Genomic DNA, 17,126 nt, shown 5'->3' with positions numbered 1-17,126 from the left:
AAACATGTAGGGTGTAACCCTTTGATTTCAATTCAATACACACAAACTGGTGTCAATTGGCTGACTATTTCTGAGCACATACTATTTCATACACTTCATTTAAATGTTCGCATAAAAGTGGTTTTGTTGGTGTGCAGTAATACGAATATATTAGAAAATCTTGAATGAGCTTGAATATTATCTACAAACTCTTGTCCCTTTTTTGTCTTTGACTGATAGAACTAGAGAGATATAAATAGAATTAGCCAAATGCAGTCCCATCCAGCTCAAGACTGATAGCAAGACCCAGTTGTATCTAGTGAATTATCTACCTCTGCCCTGACAGAGGCTGTATTTTAGGGTGTTTTAATATTCAAGTTGCAGTGTTTCAGAATTGAGGGGAATAATTTATAATTAAAATTGTATTTTTATGCTTGAATGTAATTATTTCGAAAATAATATTTTAAACGGGTAATGTGAGGAAGATATTTTAAATTCTTCTAGAAATATAATTACATCCATCTTTTTCCCCAGGGATGATATTCACCAGAGTTTATGTATTGTACAGAACTGCCTGATGGGCTCAGGGAGCCTGTTGCCTTTCCTGGGAGGTGACCCCATACGTGACTTGTAAGGACATTTTCTGTTGAATATTGTGTGTTAAATATTTGTTTGTACATATCCTGATGCTAGCTCTATCCATATTTTCCTTGGATTTTGTTTCTACTACCTTTGACTTTTGGGTGGCACAGTTGTGCAATAGTAGAGTTGCTGCCTTACATCACCAGAGACCAGGGTTTTTCCAATGTTTTTTTCAATAGTTTCTTTATTATCACATGTACCAAGCTACAGTGAACTATTTTTTTTGCATACAACTCAACAGGACTATCACCAGCTCAATCCCCTGGTTAGAACAGCCCAGTGAGTCTGTATGCAAGAGGTGGCATTTTGGCGCAATTTTAGAATCCCAGCTGCAGCTGGCCAAAAAGGCACATTGCAGCTTAACAGCTCCATTCCAGATGTCTACAAACTGTCGTTCCTCTCCTTGCACGGCCCTCTTCAGCTCTTGTTCCCTGGGGGCGCCTCCCGCAGCCGACCTTGAGGGTGCAGAAGGTAACATCTCCCCGGATGTTCAACGGTAGAGCAACGGTCGCCATCTCTCTACGTCCTCCTCTCTGTGGCTTCCCTCTCTCGGCGGGTTCGTGATTCCGTGGTGGGTGAGCCAGGCTTGTTGCTGGGATGGGCTGCGGCTGGCCAGGATTGCTTTCGCCGGTACAGCTGGCAGTTCGATCCTGACTACGGGCGCTGTCTGACCAGAGTTTGTACCGTTTTCCATGTGATCTCATGGATTTTCTTCAGGTGCTCCCGCATTTCCTCCCACATTCCAAAGACGTGCCGGGTTTGTAGGTTAATTGGCTTTTATAAATTGTTCCCAGTGTATAGTCGGTAATGTGTCTGTTGAAGTACTGATATCCAAGTCAAGTCAATTTTATTTGTATAGCACATTTAAAAACAACCCACGTTGACCAAAGTGCTGTACATCAGTTCAGGTACTAAGAACGAACATACAATGGCACACAAACATAACAGCACATACATAAACAATTCACAGCACCCCCCCCCCCCCCCCCAGAGGGCCTCAAACACTAGGGAGTAGGTTTTGAGCCTGGACTTAAAGGAGTCGATGGAGGGGGCAGTTCTGATGGGGAGAGGGATGCTGTTCCACAGTCTAGGAGCTGCTACTGCAAAAGCGCGGTCACCCCTGAGGTTAAGCCTAGACCGCGGGATAGTCAGTAGCCCCAAGTCGGCCGACCTGAGGGACCTGTAGATAGAGTGGTGGCTTAGAAGATTTTTAATATGGGGTGGGGGGTGGGGGGGGCGGCGAAGTTTAGGGCTTTGTATGTGAATAGGAGGAGCTTGAAGTTGATTCTTATCGTACTGGGAGCCAGTGGAGAGAGGCCAGAATCGGGGTGATGTGGTCCCTTTTACGGGTACCCGTCAGGAGTCTCGCTGCGGCGTTTTGGACCAATTGCAGGCAGGACAGGGATGATTGGCCGATCACAGTGTATAGGGAGTTGCAGTAGTCAAGGCGGGAGGAAATGAATGCGTGAATGATTTTTTTCAATGTCGTCAAATTGGAGGAATGGTTTGATTTTAGCTATGGTACGAAGCTGGAAGAAGCTGGCTTTTACCACAGCGTTGACTTGCTTGTCAAGCTTTAATGCAAATATCTAACTTTAAGTCAAATATCACGCCAAGGTTTTTGACATGCGGTTTGACTAGGGAGGATAGGCTTCCAAAGCTGCCTGTTATCGTTTTGATGGAATTGGGGGGGCCGAATAGGACTTGCTCTCGTGTAGTTGAAGGAAGTTCTGTGCCATCCAACATTTTATGTCCTCAAGGCAGTGCATGAGGCTGATTAAATTTGACCGGTTGTTGGGTTTCAGGGGGAGATAAAGCTGTGTGTCATCCGCATAGTAGTGGAAAGAAATGCCGTGCCTTTGAATGATTTGGCTGAGGGGGAGCATGTACAGAGAGAAGAGAATGGGGCCTAGGATGGATCCAGGTTTAACCTCAGTTTTAATGCGATGCTGCTTGGCCGTTGTAATATTTAAGGGTTATGTAATTATTGTTTTGCAGGGCACCAACTCTTGTATCTTTGACGGAGACCAAACTTTGCACTGGTGTTAATTATGGTATGTTGTAAAATAATTTTTACTTTATAAAGTACTGTGAATGTTGGGAATCTGAAGTAGAAGTTGAACATGATGGAATTACTTGAAAAGTTGAGCAGCAAAGTGGAGATGTTAACATTTCCCTGCATAGGTGCCACCAAATTCTGCAAGTGCAAAAGTTATGATTTTTTTGGGCAGATGATTTGTTGGTATTATTATTTATGTGACTTTAAAATGGCATGCCAGCTTTAGGTTTTGATTTATTGATCTCTCATTTTTCGGCAGATTCTTTAATGCTCAAAAATGCTTCTTTTAAAGTATTGATTTCCATTTATAACCCTGAGAGATTTTGAAGTGACAAAACATTTGTTTAAATGTGCATCTGGAGGCATGCCCCAACAATCTGCAAGGGACCAAACTAAGTTTTAGTTAAGTGTGGAGAAAGGAACCACAGATGCTGGTATATACTGAAGATAGACACAAAGTGCTGGAGTAACTCAAGCGGATCAGGCAACAACTCCAGAGAAAAAGGATGGGTGACATTTTGAGTCTGAAGAAGGATCCCGACCCGAAACATCACCCATCCTTTTTCTCCAGAGAGGCTGCCTGACCTGCTGAGTTACTCCAGCACTTTGTGTCTATCTTAAGTTTTAGTTAATTTACATTCTTTGAATTGCATATTTATTTAAATGTATTCAACACCTTTGATTTGTGTAACATGATATTTTTATTGTTAAAATACATTAATGAATGAATATATTTGAATACTTTTGGATTTTTACAAATGGTTCCTAATAATGTAACACTCATTGGCAGTCAACTAAGCTTGGGCTTTGTTTATTTTGCTGCCAAAGCTCTTCTTCAGCATTTTAATAGGCAGAGCTTAGTCTTGCCCCACTTCACCTTTCTGAGCTGGAGGGCTCTATCACAGTGCACGTCCTGCTGTTGATGCAACATTGATTTTGGGATGCAACAGTGGCACATGATGGGCATGGGTCAGTAGCAAATGAGGGAGTTTTGCTGCTAGGTAAAAAATCTAGGATAATGTTTCATGTGGATGAGCTTCCATCAGAACAATTCACTGACATAAAACTTTGCATGTCTTCACAGATGCTGTCAGATTTGCTGAGCAATCTTTACCATTTTCGAATTTTTAAAATGTATTCTATTTGGGTTCAATAAATATATATATATGTTTGTTCTTTGATTTCAAAATTTTCAAACACAAATAAGCAATGCAAGAAAGAAAGGAACTGAATTTTCAGTTTATTTTGTTGCAAAACAATTTTGCTCTATGAGAAATTGACCCTAATATCTTAAATTTTATTGATGTTCCTCAATTAATTATGCAGGTTGTTTGTGAAGACAGAATTGAACGAACAGTGTCATAGTCATAGAGTGATACAGTGTGGAAACAGGCCCTTTGGCCCAATTTGCCCACACCGGCCAACATGTCCCAGCTACACGAGTCCCACCTGCCTGCATTTGGTCCATATCCCTTCAAACCTGTCCTATCCATGTACCTGTCTATCTGTTTCGTAAATGTTGGGATAATCCCTGCCTCAACTACCTTCTCAGTCGGCTTGTTCCATACACCCACCACCATTTGTGTGAAAATGTTACCCCTCAGATTCCTATTAAATCTTTTCCCCTTCACCTTAAACCTATGTCCTCCAGTCTGCGATTCCCCTATGCAAGAGACATCTGTGCATCTTTTCTAATTTTTCTAAGTTAGTGATTTTCTAAGTTATTGACTAAGATAGTGTTTATTTCTAACTATCTTATGCAATGTAATTAGTAATTAATGGTATCACAAAATGCTGGAGTCTGAAGAAGGGTCTCGACCCGAAACGTCACCCATTCCTCCTCTCCGGAGATGCTGCCTGACCTGCTGAGTTACTCCAGCATTTTGTGATACCTTCGATTTGTACCAGCATCTGCAGTTATTTTCCTACACTAGTAATTAATGGTTATCATAATGACAGATTTTAGAGCCATTTCCTGTTAAACTAACTGCGTTCGGAAGAATGTCATAGAAAACTTGTTTCCCAAATGAATAAATGAATAAAAGTAGATTTTAATTCCATTGTCATATACTTTCACAAAATGAGTATGTTAGGTTCTGCTCATTTGTTAGGATTTTTTTAATAGATGCCTATTGTAATTATATTGAGGTTGAAGCCCAGTATAAAGTACATTATGCATGCAGGTTATTAAGTTTCAAAAACTGTAGCCAATTGTTTGTTTATGTTAATGATTAAAATTATGGTATCATTTCCGATCTATGCTCCAATTTTCTGCTTTTTTAGATACTACAAGAGAAAATTACAGGGAAGCAATTGCCCAAGTCATGAGAAAACTGTTACGTATGTATGAAAAAGAATGATAACATGAATTGGTCTTGCATTTTGAAAATCTGCTGTATATATGATTGTTAGATGGGGATTATTATCACAGGAATAGTCTGGCTAGGGGGAACCTGTATGGACCTTCAGCATTGCAATTGAACTCTTATTTGTGTTCATCTCATTCATTATAACTTGTATTTGCAGCTTGTTTTTAATGCCATGTCAATATTCAGCCATTTTAGTTCAGTTAACATTTAACATGGTGGAAATTATCCATTTCATGTTTTTGGCTGGAGATACTTGTATATGTTTCTATTTTCCTTGATCTCAGAGGCATTATTGCTTCTCAGAGTCTAAGAGTAACTAAAGTGGTCAGAATGAAGTAAAGGCACCTCAGGTTTTACGCATGTTTTTGAAATAATGTATTGGTTCCTTTAATACCAAAGCTTGATTTATGCGCTGGTATTTTTAAAATAATGCACTCAAATTTACTGCTGACAGTGTAGTCACGTATATGTTTAATTTACATGTTTTTAAATTGCGTGCTGTTTTTCAAGCACATAACTCCCGCGTAAATCCCGAGGCACCTGCATTCATCTTTTTTCCCTTGCTTAACAACAGCATAAAGCTTAATAAAAGCATAAAGCTCTGGAAACAATATTTGGAACTTATTTTTCACTTTTTCAGATCACATGTTGGATCATTCTGAAGATGACACAAAATCCTTATTCATAATTATTAAGGTGAGACTGAAAGTCAATTAAAAAAGATACATTTTGTTAGCATGATGCTCTGTTAAGTGCATTGCCCAGTGATTGAACAATATTCATGGGAAACTAGGTTTATATCTGGTTACTAGACTAAGTGGACCTGTTGGGCCCAAACCTCTCCTGCATTGGTGCAGCACCCTCTCCTCCCCTGTCCCCCCTCCCCTCTCCCCTCCCTCTCATCCCCCCTTCCTCCCCCCTCCTCCCCTCCCTCCTCCCCCCTCTCTCCCCTCTCCCCCCTCCCCCACCATCCACCTCAACCCCCCTTATCCTCCCTTCTCTCCCACTCCTTCCCTCCCCCTTCCTCCCTAGGAGATAGATTTAAACTTTAAAACGTGAATAACTTAAAAAATATAACACCGATTTCAATTAAACTTCTTCCATTAGCACCGAAGAGACGACGGTGAGTAAGGTGGGCCTAAAATTATTGCGCTATCGTATACCGTTTTGGCTGTAGTTCAGGAATAAACAAATGACAGTTTTAGTATATAGATATCAATTCAGTTATTTGATGCACTTTCTTACTCAATTGGACATTCCAAATGGCTTTAGTATTGCCAATTTTTGCAGATGGTTTATCCCCCAAAATGTTTATACCCATTAACGTTGATGGAGATTGTGTGCTTGCAATTCTATGGATGCCTGTGTAATTTGCATAGGTGCAATTATTTTTTAATCTCACATGTAAGTTAACACTTGAAGAATGCTACAAGATAATGAGATGGCTTTTACATATTTATTATCCCCACACTCCAGTAGGAGGCAAGAAAGTTGCTGCATTTTTCTGCTGTCAAATAAATATTGTTATATTGTTTTCAGATTATGGGAGACTTGCTGCAGTTCCGTGGCTCTTACAAGCATGAGTTTGACTCCAGATGGAAGAGCTTTAACCTTGTGAAAAAGTCCATGGAGAATAGGGTGAGGATGACATTGATAGCTCTTTCTTTGAAAACAAATACAAAAGTTCCACTATTATCCAAGGTTGAGGGAACAAGATTTTGTTGAATAAAGTCCTCTGTATCTATCCCATTACTGTTGATGGAGGTTGTGTGCTTGTAACACTATGGCCATCTATGTAATTTGCATTGGTGCAATTATATTTTAATCTCAACATGTAAGTTAACACTTGAAGAAAGCTACAAGATAGTGGAATGGTTTATATATATTTACTATCCTCACACTGAAGTGCTACTTTGTTGCTAAATACACAATTTCTCAAAAATTCATCCTGTAAAATATTTCCTGTGGCCTACCAATTGAGTTTCCTTAATCTAGTTTTAAATTTCCATTTCTCCTTCACTCTATGATTTCCTCCTAGTTTCACATTCGTATTCTTTGGCCTTATCATGTATCCTCCAACTGAAGTGATTTTAAAGAGCAGGTCATGTCTCACAAACTGAACTGCAGTTTCTAATTACACAACTATTGCGAGGGGCAATAAAATCTTTATGGACAGTTCATGCGGATACCGAGATGAACTCAAAATGAGTCCATTTAGGTGGGCATTTAATTTAAGGAATTCATGGAATTTCATGGAATTTAAGTACAATTATTGCAAAGATGCAAAAGCAGGTAAGACTTTTGCAGCAGAAACAAGGGGAAGGGACACAAATTGTATATGACTAATAGTGTTAGGAACCCAATTATTACTAAGATGTAGTGCTCCAGTACAAAAAGTAACAAGAAGATGAATGTAGGGTTTTTTTTAATAACTGGAGAATAGGCATATCAATAGATCTGCTGAACATAATTAGGGCTCTAAAGATGAAAATTTGAAAGAGAGATTTCAAGGTGGAATTTTTAGCTTAATATTCCATGGAGGATTTCTATCCAGTTGCAATGTGTATCCAATAGAAGACAAAATGTAATGGGTAAATCTTGGTCCTTCTCTCTGGATTTTCCACATTAAAGTCCACAGAGGTCTGGGAGCTTTTTCCTTCAGACCTGCCTTCTAGTTATCACTTGTGGACCATGCTGTTTGTGGGATGACTGCCAGCTGGACCTCCAGCACGATTGGACTTGCAGCATTGAAAAAGGTACAGTGGTATGAGTGGTATAAATAAGGCTGGCATTCCCCGGAAGTTTAAAGTGGGATTTTGATAGGAATTAGCAGACTATGTACATAGAGAGGGTTTTCTGCCACAGGGGCATCCAATAAAAGGAGAAACTTTACAGATCAACTTGATCCTTCTCTTTGGAATTGCATCATTAAGTTCCACTGTTCCATTTTTTTTTAACAATTTTTTTTCCATCACACTCTTTGTAATTGTTTCCCTTCACATGTGTTCCATTTTTCATTTTCGTCTGGGTAAGCCCCTTTGGTATTCTACTAGGGTTGAAAGGGTTGTATAAATCCTGCATGTCTTCAAAGGGAAATCCTCTTATATTTGGGATTAAGATTCATCTGTCTACTAGTTCTTGGATAGCCCACTTTCTTTGTGCCTTGATGAGTGCATTGCCTCGTCTGAAGAGTGCTGTCAATACAGCTTGTGCATGATAGACTTGTAATCTGATGTCATTTAATTTGATTTATTAACTGTTATACTGCAATGACAGTAAACAGTCAACACTTGAGTTTACTTTCAGTCGCTTCAGCCTATTTTGTAATTCGTCCATCACTGTTCAATTTCGAAGCATGGCTCCATGTTTTTCTAATAATATTTTTAAATTTGCAACCATATCTATTGAATTTAATTAGCCTTCAAACTACTCATTTGGTCTGGGTATTTAATTGTTCAGCAGCTTCATCAAATTTGGGTTTACCAGTTTATGTATTCTCTCAGTGATCAACTTATGTTTTGAATTTTGATCATTGTGGTAGATCAGAATCAGAGCCTTGGGTAAGGCTTCTTGGTTTATCTTTATACATCTGTCCAGCTTGTAATCATTCCCAGAAATAAGTCATTGCCATTTCCACTACCTCAGTTAATTCCATACATAATCTTATTTGATGCAAATAAGTATATTTTGCAATATTGTGTGTTTCTAAAATATTGTTATTCTCATTAATGTATAGCTCTATGGGAAGAAACAACATATCCGAGCACTGCTAATAGATCGAGTTATGCTACAGCATGAGGTAGGATTGCTTGATTACTAAGCCTGATCTTTAGCGCACTGGATTGAATTAGTGTTTCTGAATACCATTTGTACTTAAAATATTGACTAAATTTTAATGGAGGAACATTTGTGAGAATTTAAAGTCTTTGAATGTTATGTATGACACCAATTTCTCATTGTTCCAATTGTTTTGTGTACAGCTACGAACGTTGACAATTCAAGGCTGTGAATACAAAACAATTCACCGTGATCTGATGCGAGATCTCCTGCTATTGTCGACGAGTACATACAGTCAGGTGACTTTTTTTAAAACTCTTGTCTTTTAGAACAATCAGCTATTTGGCACATCTAATCATTTTGCTTTTTTTGTGTGCATGTTCATTACTATGACCTTTTTCAAGCCACTAACCAAATTCCTTTTATAATACCCTGTGCAACAGTTTCAGCAAACATTTGTTACAGAGTGTAAATATCTATTCCATGAAGAAATTTGCTCTTGGCCTTTGATTATTTTATGATTATCTTTCCATTTCCCCAAATGATGTTTACATAACTCTTGGGGATCACAAAATGCTGGAGTAACTCAGTGGGTCGGGCAGCATCTCAGGAGAGAAGGAATGGGTGACGTTTCAGGTCGAGACCCTTCTTCAGCTTCTTTATTAGAGTTTACATAACTCTTTATTCACATACTCATTGTTACTTACGATATAATTCTAATTCCTAATTTGTCCTCATTCGTACTACGGCTTTTTCAAGTTCCTTCATTTGCTATTGAGGGCGTGCAGCGTAGGTTTACTAGGTTAATTCCCGGAATAGCGGGACTGTCATATGTTGAAAGACTAGGTTTGTATACACTGGAATTTAGAAGGATGAGAGGGGATCTTATCGCAACGTATAAGATTATTAAGTGGTTGGACATGTTAGAGGCAGGAAACATGTTCCCAATGTTGGGGGAGTCCAGAACCAGGGGCCACAGTTTAAGAATAAGGGGTAGGCCATTTAGAACAGAGATGAGGAAAAACTTTTTTAGTCAGAGAGTTGTGAATCTGTGGAATTCCCTGCCTCAGAGGGCAGTGGAGGCCAATTCTCTGAATACATTCAAGAGAGAGCTAGATAGAGCTCTTAAGGATAGCGGAGTCAGGGGGTATGGGGAGAAAGCAGGAACGGGGTACTGATTGAGAATGATCAGCCATGATCACATTGAATGGCAGTGCTGGCTCGAAGGGCCGAATGGCCTACTCCTGCACCTATTGTCTATTGTCTATTAAATGCGAATATTACATGGGGAAAACTTGATAAAATACCACATTTCTACATCGCCAGCCTTCTTTACCTTTTGGACCAAGATCTTGATCACTTTATATGCTGCATTTTGAAATATGTTACAATGTTACAAACATTTGTACAAATCTAAATTGTTGTGCAAATTTGTCATTATGTAATAACCCCTCCCTGCATGTAAAACCTGTTTAGCCACTCAATTTTGCTTCTTCCAATCCTCGGATTGACTTTTAAGAAACTGTTTTCATCCAACTATTGTATTAATCTGTTTGTTAAGTTTGTTAACCATTAATAATGTAAAATTGTAAGTAATATTCGAGTAAAATAAGAATGCATGACTTCAAATAGGAGTGGAACTACATGTAAATGTCTGGATCCAGTTATTTTTATCTGAATTTTTTTTGCTGAAAGCCATACTTGAATGTGACTCCCTTTATGATTTTCCAGCTGACGGGAATGCTGAAGTGGCATTTATGTGTTTTGATATTCTTTTACCAGCAAATATGTGTATGTTGTCTGAGGATGTTCTTCCAATAGACTTTGTTGTGGTTTGTTATACTGTGCCTCACAACTAACTATTAGTAGCAAGTTCTAGTATTCCCAAATATTCCCAAATATATAATTATTAACATATGTAATTGATAGTCATCAAAAGCAGCGGAAGTGGCGGCGCCTAACGGCTGCGGCTCGCTAGCAGTCTGTTCGTCTTTTTTCCTTTTTTTTTTGTTGTGTGTCGGTGTTGGGATGGTTTTTGTATATATTTTTTTGTTGTTGTTTTTTTTTGGGTTTTTTTGGTTGTGTATGTGTGGGGGGTGGTGGTGTGGGTGGGGGGTGGCGGGGGGGTGGGGGGAAACTTTTCTCTTCCTCACGGCGCGGGGTGCGGCTCGGCTGCGGGGCCTAACATCGCCCGGTGCGGCTCGGCCGCTGGACTTTACATCACCCGGTGCGGCTTGGCCGCTGGACTTAACAGTGCCCGGTGCAGCTCGGCCGCGGGACTTAACATCGCCCGGTGCGGCTCGGCTGCGGGACTTTACATCGCTGGTGCGGCTCGACCACGGGACTTTTCATCGCTGGTGCGGCTCGGCTGCGGGACTTTTCATCGCTGGTGCGGCTCGACCACGGGACTTTTCATCGCTGGTGCGGCTCGGCTGCGGGACTTAACATCGCCCAGTGCGGCTCGGCTGCGGGACTTAACATCGCCCGGTGCGGCTCGGCTGCGGGACTTTACATCGCTGGTGCGGCTCGACCACGGGACTTTACATCGCCCGGTGCGGCTCGGCTGCGGGACTTAACATCGCCCGGTGCGGCTCGGCTGCGGGACTTTACATCGCTGGTGCGGCTCGACCACGGGACTTAGCTGCGCAAGGCTTGGTCGCGGGGCCTTTCATCGCCCGGCTCGGCCGCGAGACGTTTCAGCGCCCGGTGCGATTCGGCCGGGGGGACTTCCATCCCCTTGCGGGGACTGTGCGGGTCGGTCGGGGACGAGCTGTCTGTCCGTGGGCGTGGGGAAGAGAGTGGAAGTTTTGTTGCCTCCATCACAGTGAGGGGGTGTTTGGAGTCACTGTGATGGACGTTTGTGTTGGGGCTATGTGTCTTATCATATCATCATATCATATCATATATATACAGCCGGAAACAGGCCTTTTCGGCCCACCAAGTCCGTGCCGCCCAGCGATCCCCGTACATTAACACTATCCTACACCCACTAGGGACATTTTTTACATTTACCCAGCCAATTAACCTACATACCTATAGGTCTTGTGTTCTTTTTTTCTATGACTGCTATGTAGTTTCGTTCGGTACTTCGGTACCGAATGACAAATAAAGCTCTGTTATACTGTTATACTGTTATGTAACCATCTTCCAGTTCAGAATTATTTTAAAATCATTCCATCACTAGTATCTTTCAAATATCTTCATCTTTGCAGTGAAGTTGTATTTAATTGTCTATTATTGGTATAACATGGTGTTAGTTCACGTACTACAATTTGTGGACGAAACCCGTAGAATTTTAGTCTCTTTCCAGAAAAAGAGAAAATGTTAGATTAAAAGAGAATTATTATTTTTTAAACTTAAAAAAAATATTTTTTAAATTTCAGTGTCCAGCTGCAACTAAGAAAACAAATTATTTAGAAGGATAATAAAAAGCTGGCTCTCAAATTATCTCATAAAAAACATTTAGTGATTCCTGCAGCATTCTTTTATGAAGCCCGAAAAAGAGGCCTTTGAGATAAAGTTAATATTTATATTGGGGATCAGCCAATTCTATGGAAAAGATATTACATTACTGTAGAATTGTAATTTCAGACTGACATATTTATGTTCATAAATAAGAACTGATCTTAAGGCCAGTTGTTTTGCAGTGATTTAGTTTTATGGCAAACATTTAATACTAACCTTAACACTTGACACATTCCATTCAGAGAAAAAAGTCCAATGGAAAAGAGGAAATTAAGGACAGTGTTGTATTCAAGGAAGAGATTCCTTATGTTACTGGAAAAAGAACTGAAGTAGTTTTAGAAACAAGCAAAGAATGGCCAAAACATTGATAATTAGGGAGATAATAAATATGAGTTTTACCTGACAAGAAACATATCTTCCAGCAAACAATAAAAGAGGTAGCAAAATTATATGCTGGTTCTTTGGAGGGCAGTAGAAGAAATTTTAATGGGAATGAGGAAATAGTTGAGTAAATTTGTATCTGTTTTCACAGAAAAAGATGGATATGTCTCTGATATAATGGGGTACCTAGCCTATATTGAATTAGACCTTAAAAGTAATTAATGTCAATAAAGTACGAAATAAATCGAGGAGACAGAATACCAAAAATTACGCTAGCATAGATCTACATCTAAAAGAGGGACAGCTGCAGATGTATTGAATGCATCAATGGCCATTTTCTAAAAATTCCTTGGTTGTGTGATAATGGAAAAATCTATATACAAAAACTTTTGTTTGTTTGTTCCTGAACTGCAGCCAAAACGGTACACGATAGCGCAACAATTTTAGGCCCACCTTACTCACCGTTGTCCCTTTGGTGCTAATAGAAGAAGTTTCCTTGAAATCGGTGTTATATTTTTAAAGTTATTCACATTTTAAAGTTTAAATCTATCTCCTAGGAAGGGAGGGAGGGAGGAAGGAGGATAAGGGGGGTTGAGGGGGATGGGGAGGGGAGGAGGGAGGGAGAGGGAGGGAGGAGGAAGGGGGAGGGGCGGGAGGATAGGGTGCTGCACCAATGCAGGAGAGGTTTGGGCCCAACCGGTCCACTTGGTCTAGTAGTATAATAAAACTGCCACGTAAGAAAGGAATGTTGGAGTAACCATAAGTAGTTAACCAGACATCAGTTATTGGGAAAGAGTGAGAGTTTGTCATTGTGGGTGTGGTAACACGGCACTTAAAAAATACAGTAATTGGATTAGTCAGGCTCACTATTGTTTCAATACAGGGAAGTTCTCTTTGACAATTCTGTTGTTTGAGTATTTGTAGTTTCAACTAGCAGGTTAAATAGGTGGGGATTTGTGGTTGTAGTATGTTTAATTTTCCTTAGAGAAGCTACCATACAAAAACTGCTACAGACAAAGCTGCTACCCTGAGGGTAAGGTTGTGGCCTGGATGGTGGATGTACTGTATTGAAGGACAAAAAAAACAAAATAAGTGGGTCTTTTTCAAATTGGCGGATACAGGGAATTGCAGAGGTCCATACTGGACCCTTGGCTATTGCAATTTATATTGGTGATTTATGTAAACAGAGAGAATGAAGGTTATCAAGTTTTTTTAAATGTGCCAAAGCTCATTGGGTATTGAAGAGTAAGGAGGATCCAGAGAAGCTCTACAGAGAAACCAATATGTTCAATGAGTGGATAGGATGATTTGAGATGGAGTATGTGGTTTGGAAAATGAGTGGTTATTTAGTTTGATGAAATTTGAATATAGGTTCCCTTTTGACTGCGCTATTATCTTCCTTACCTTTAGTGGAAATGAGTTTGTGAGGTACTGTCGGTGTAGTCTAGGTGAGTGACCGTAGTGTGTTCTGTGGACTACACACATTAGAGCCATGGTGTGCCAGTGATGGAACGAATCAATCTTTAGAATTGCAGGTGGGCTGCTAATCAAGTGAATTGCCTTGTCTGAATGGAGTTAAGGTTCTTTGAAAGTTGAAATTGAAATCAACTTTCAAGTTAGTGAAGAGTATTTTTTTGTTTTGCTGCCTTGTGCGCCTTGTAAATGGTGAACGATTTGGGGGTTTCAAATGGTGTTTCATCTGCCACATAATATTCAACCTCTGTCGTAACCACACTGCTGAGGATGGGTCTCGGCTCAAAACTTCACCTATTCCTTTTCTCCAGATATGCTGCCTGACCCGCGAAGTTACTCCAACATTATGTGTTTTATCTTCGGTGTAAACAAATCTGCAGTTCCTTCCTACACAGTATTCGTATGACTGGTTTGATTGAGTCATTGGTCAGTGATAATCTCGCCTGCATTTCAATGGTGTTGCCATTTAATGCCAAGGATGGGTGATGTTGGTTGGTGAAAATTTGCAAATGCTTGTACACAAAGTGCAAAAAGTTAATATTTAGGCATTGGAAGCATTTGAGAAGTCAAGCGGTTCGTTGGTCTTTATTGCAGAAGAATTAGCGTATAAGAGCTAGAAAGTCTTGCTGAAGTTGTATTGAGATTTAATAGGACCACATTTGGAGTACTATGTTTTCTATATTGATATTTAATGTTTTGATAGAAGCAATTTTTTCTTTTGCTCATAATGATGTATGTATTTTCAGGTGCGAAGTAAAGCCCAACATGTTTTCTTCACAGCCTTGGGGACTTACAATTTTTGCTGTCGAGATCTTATTCCACTGGTGCTGGAGTACTTGCATTCTGGCAAACAGGATACAAGCCAGCAACAAATGAAAGTAAGTACTTGATGAAGAGTTAAATAATCTTAGACTATATAGTGATCTAGTTACATGAAATTGTCTTTCCATTAACAAGAATCTCATGAAACTATCTAAGCTTTTTGTGATTGTTATATATCTTTAGCATGTTTTCTCTTATTCAAGCAAAGTGTTGGAGAGCTTCATTACATTGGAAAGTCTTGTGTGAGGGCTTAACTCATTTATTTTCTGTGTTTGAAATCTTCAGAATGTTAAATTGTAATATATATTTAAAGACTCAACTGTTAATGTTTCTCTACGGAGAAGACCAATAGGTTGGTTTATCTAATCAGCACCCAAGTGTTGATCTTTGTTAGCATAATCTTTGCAATTTACTTTTTTTCTTTATAGTCCATACACATAGCTTGATTCAGAGTTTGCAAAATTTATGATGGCGATGTAATTTTATACCTGCTATATCTTGATCAGTGTATAAATCTATAGCTTTATTCACACGAGCAAGTCCAAAGGAAAGTGGGGGTAGGTGAATAATCTGTCGGGCAAGCAGAATCTTGTCCTATACATGGTTATTTTGTCTGCTGTTTAGAAAATTCAATGCTTCTGTGTTCGGATTGGGCTCAGCTATTTTTTTGTTTGAGGAATTAATTTAAATTTAGACTGAGCTGTTTGTGGCTGTCATCACTTCAAACAGACTTTTTTTTTCTTTCATTGACCAGTTGAGAGTTTTGTTATTTTGAGCTGGAAATCACTCCTGACCGACTTTGAACTCTGCTGCGCCAATTTTAATCCTTTCAAAACTCTAGAGATGGATTCTGAGATTGGCCTGGTCTTAAGATAATTTATATCGAAGGAACATTTTGTTTTGAGATAAACAGCCTATTTAAAATGCCTATAATCTTCAAGTTGAAATGTGCTTTCATGGAGTATGATTGCGGTGGTCAATGGTGTTTGGGCCTCCGGTTGTGAAGGAGATGTGCTGATAGTATTTTGGCAGCATGCTTATGAGGTTGGCCTGATTGAAGTCCCTGATTATTATGAACAAGGTCTTGGGGTACATTGTTTCAAGACTATTGGTGACAGTGTGTTGTTCCTCAAGTGCAAGCTTTGCATCGGCCTGAGGTGAGATATAGACTATTCTGGATAGTCAAAGTAAATTCCCGAGGCATGTAGTATGAACGATATTCCAGTTCTAGGGAGCAGGAGATGGCAGGATTGCCATGTCCGAGCAACATGTGGAGCTAACTAGGAAGCAGACCCTCCCTTAATCTTACCCAAGGGCATCGACAATCTATCCGTTGCAGCGAGAAGCCCTCGGATTGAATGGCACAGTCAGGTGAGGCAGGCATGAGCCGTGTGCTGTAAAACAGAACACACACAGCAATCCCTCCGTCTCTAAGGTAAATAAGTCTAGCTACCAGTCCACACTGCCTGTACCATTATTTGAAATCATGAAATATTTGTTACTTGTTCCAATTTTCAGATACTTTGTAATAAATTATTTTTCCCGTGTTTTCAGTTTATGCTTTTGCATTTGTGACTGGTTTTTTTTAAACTAGGGTGCTCTGTACTGTCTTCTTGGGAACCACAATGGAGTCTGTTTGGCCAATCTCCATGACTGGGACTGCATTATTGCAACATGGCCAGCTATAGTCTCTTCAGGACTCAGCAACGCAATATTTTTGGAGAAACCTTCCATTGTTCGACTATTTGATGACCTTGCAGAGAAAATCCACAGGCAGTATGAAACCATTGGCCTAGATTTTGAAGTAAGTAATTTGTAATTACTTGAGTTGTGCACATAAAATGTTACAGGGCAGTTTTCGTCTCCTTCAAATTTGAGAATTGCTCAACATTTGAATGTGAAGACAAATGTTTGCCATTTGATTTCTTGGGAAATACTTGCGGTGGGTTGATAGGAACAGGTCTTCTTTACGTAGTGCAACCATGCAAATAGGCAATCAGAATTTCTCTCAAGGCAATTTCTCTCAAGAACCAACACAAGGCAGCTGACTATCTGGAGCACTTCCAGGAAGGAATGAGACCATGCTCAGCATCCGTCAGATTTACAGATCAGAAAATCAGCATTATAAAGCTGAAACCTGGAAAATGATGTATTATTCC

At 39.8% G+C, this 17,126-nt stretch overlaps 1 protein-coding gene across 6 annotated transcripts in view; it reads left to right on the top strand.

The window, feature by feature from the left end:
* The window catches only part of LOC144596489 (proteasome activator complex subunit 4-like), a 126,877-nt gene that overhangs the window by 66,533 nt on the left and 43,218 nt on the right, over nt 1-17,126 (top strand). For all 6 annotated transcript variants that reach the window (XM_078404829.1, XM_078404828.1, XM_078404826.1 and 3 more), the window contains 9 exons: nt 514-609; nt 2,620-2,675; nt 4,964-5,020; nt 5,690-5,745; nt 6,589-6,687; nt 8,786-8,848; nt 9,030-9,125; nt 14,892-15,023; nt 16,562-16,771. In XM_078404829.1, coding sequence (XP_078260955.1) covers nt 514-609; nt 2,620-2,675; nt 4,964-5,020; nt 5,690-5,745; nt 6,589-6,687; nt 8,786-8,848; nt 9,030-9,125; nt 14,892-15,023; nt 16,562-16,771 — 865 coding nt within the window. The remainder of the gene's footprint in view (nt 1-513; nt 610-2,619; nt 2,676-4,963; nt 5,021-5,689; nt 5,746-6,588; nt 6,688-8,785; nt 8,849-9,029; nt 9,126-14,891; nt 15,024-16,561; nt 16,772-17,126) is intronic.

This window comes from Rhinoraja longicauda, chromosome 9, assembly GCF_053455715.1.
Source record: "Rhinoraja longicauda isolate Sanriku21f chromosome 9, sRhiLon1.1, whole genome shotgun sequence".
Lineage (NCBI taxonomy): Eukaryota > Metazoa > Chordata > Chondrichthyes > Rajiformes > Arhynchobatidae > Rhinoraja > Rhinoraja longicauda.
This window is presented reverse-complemented; position numbering and strand designations above follow the sequence as displayed.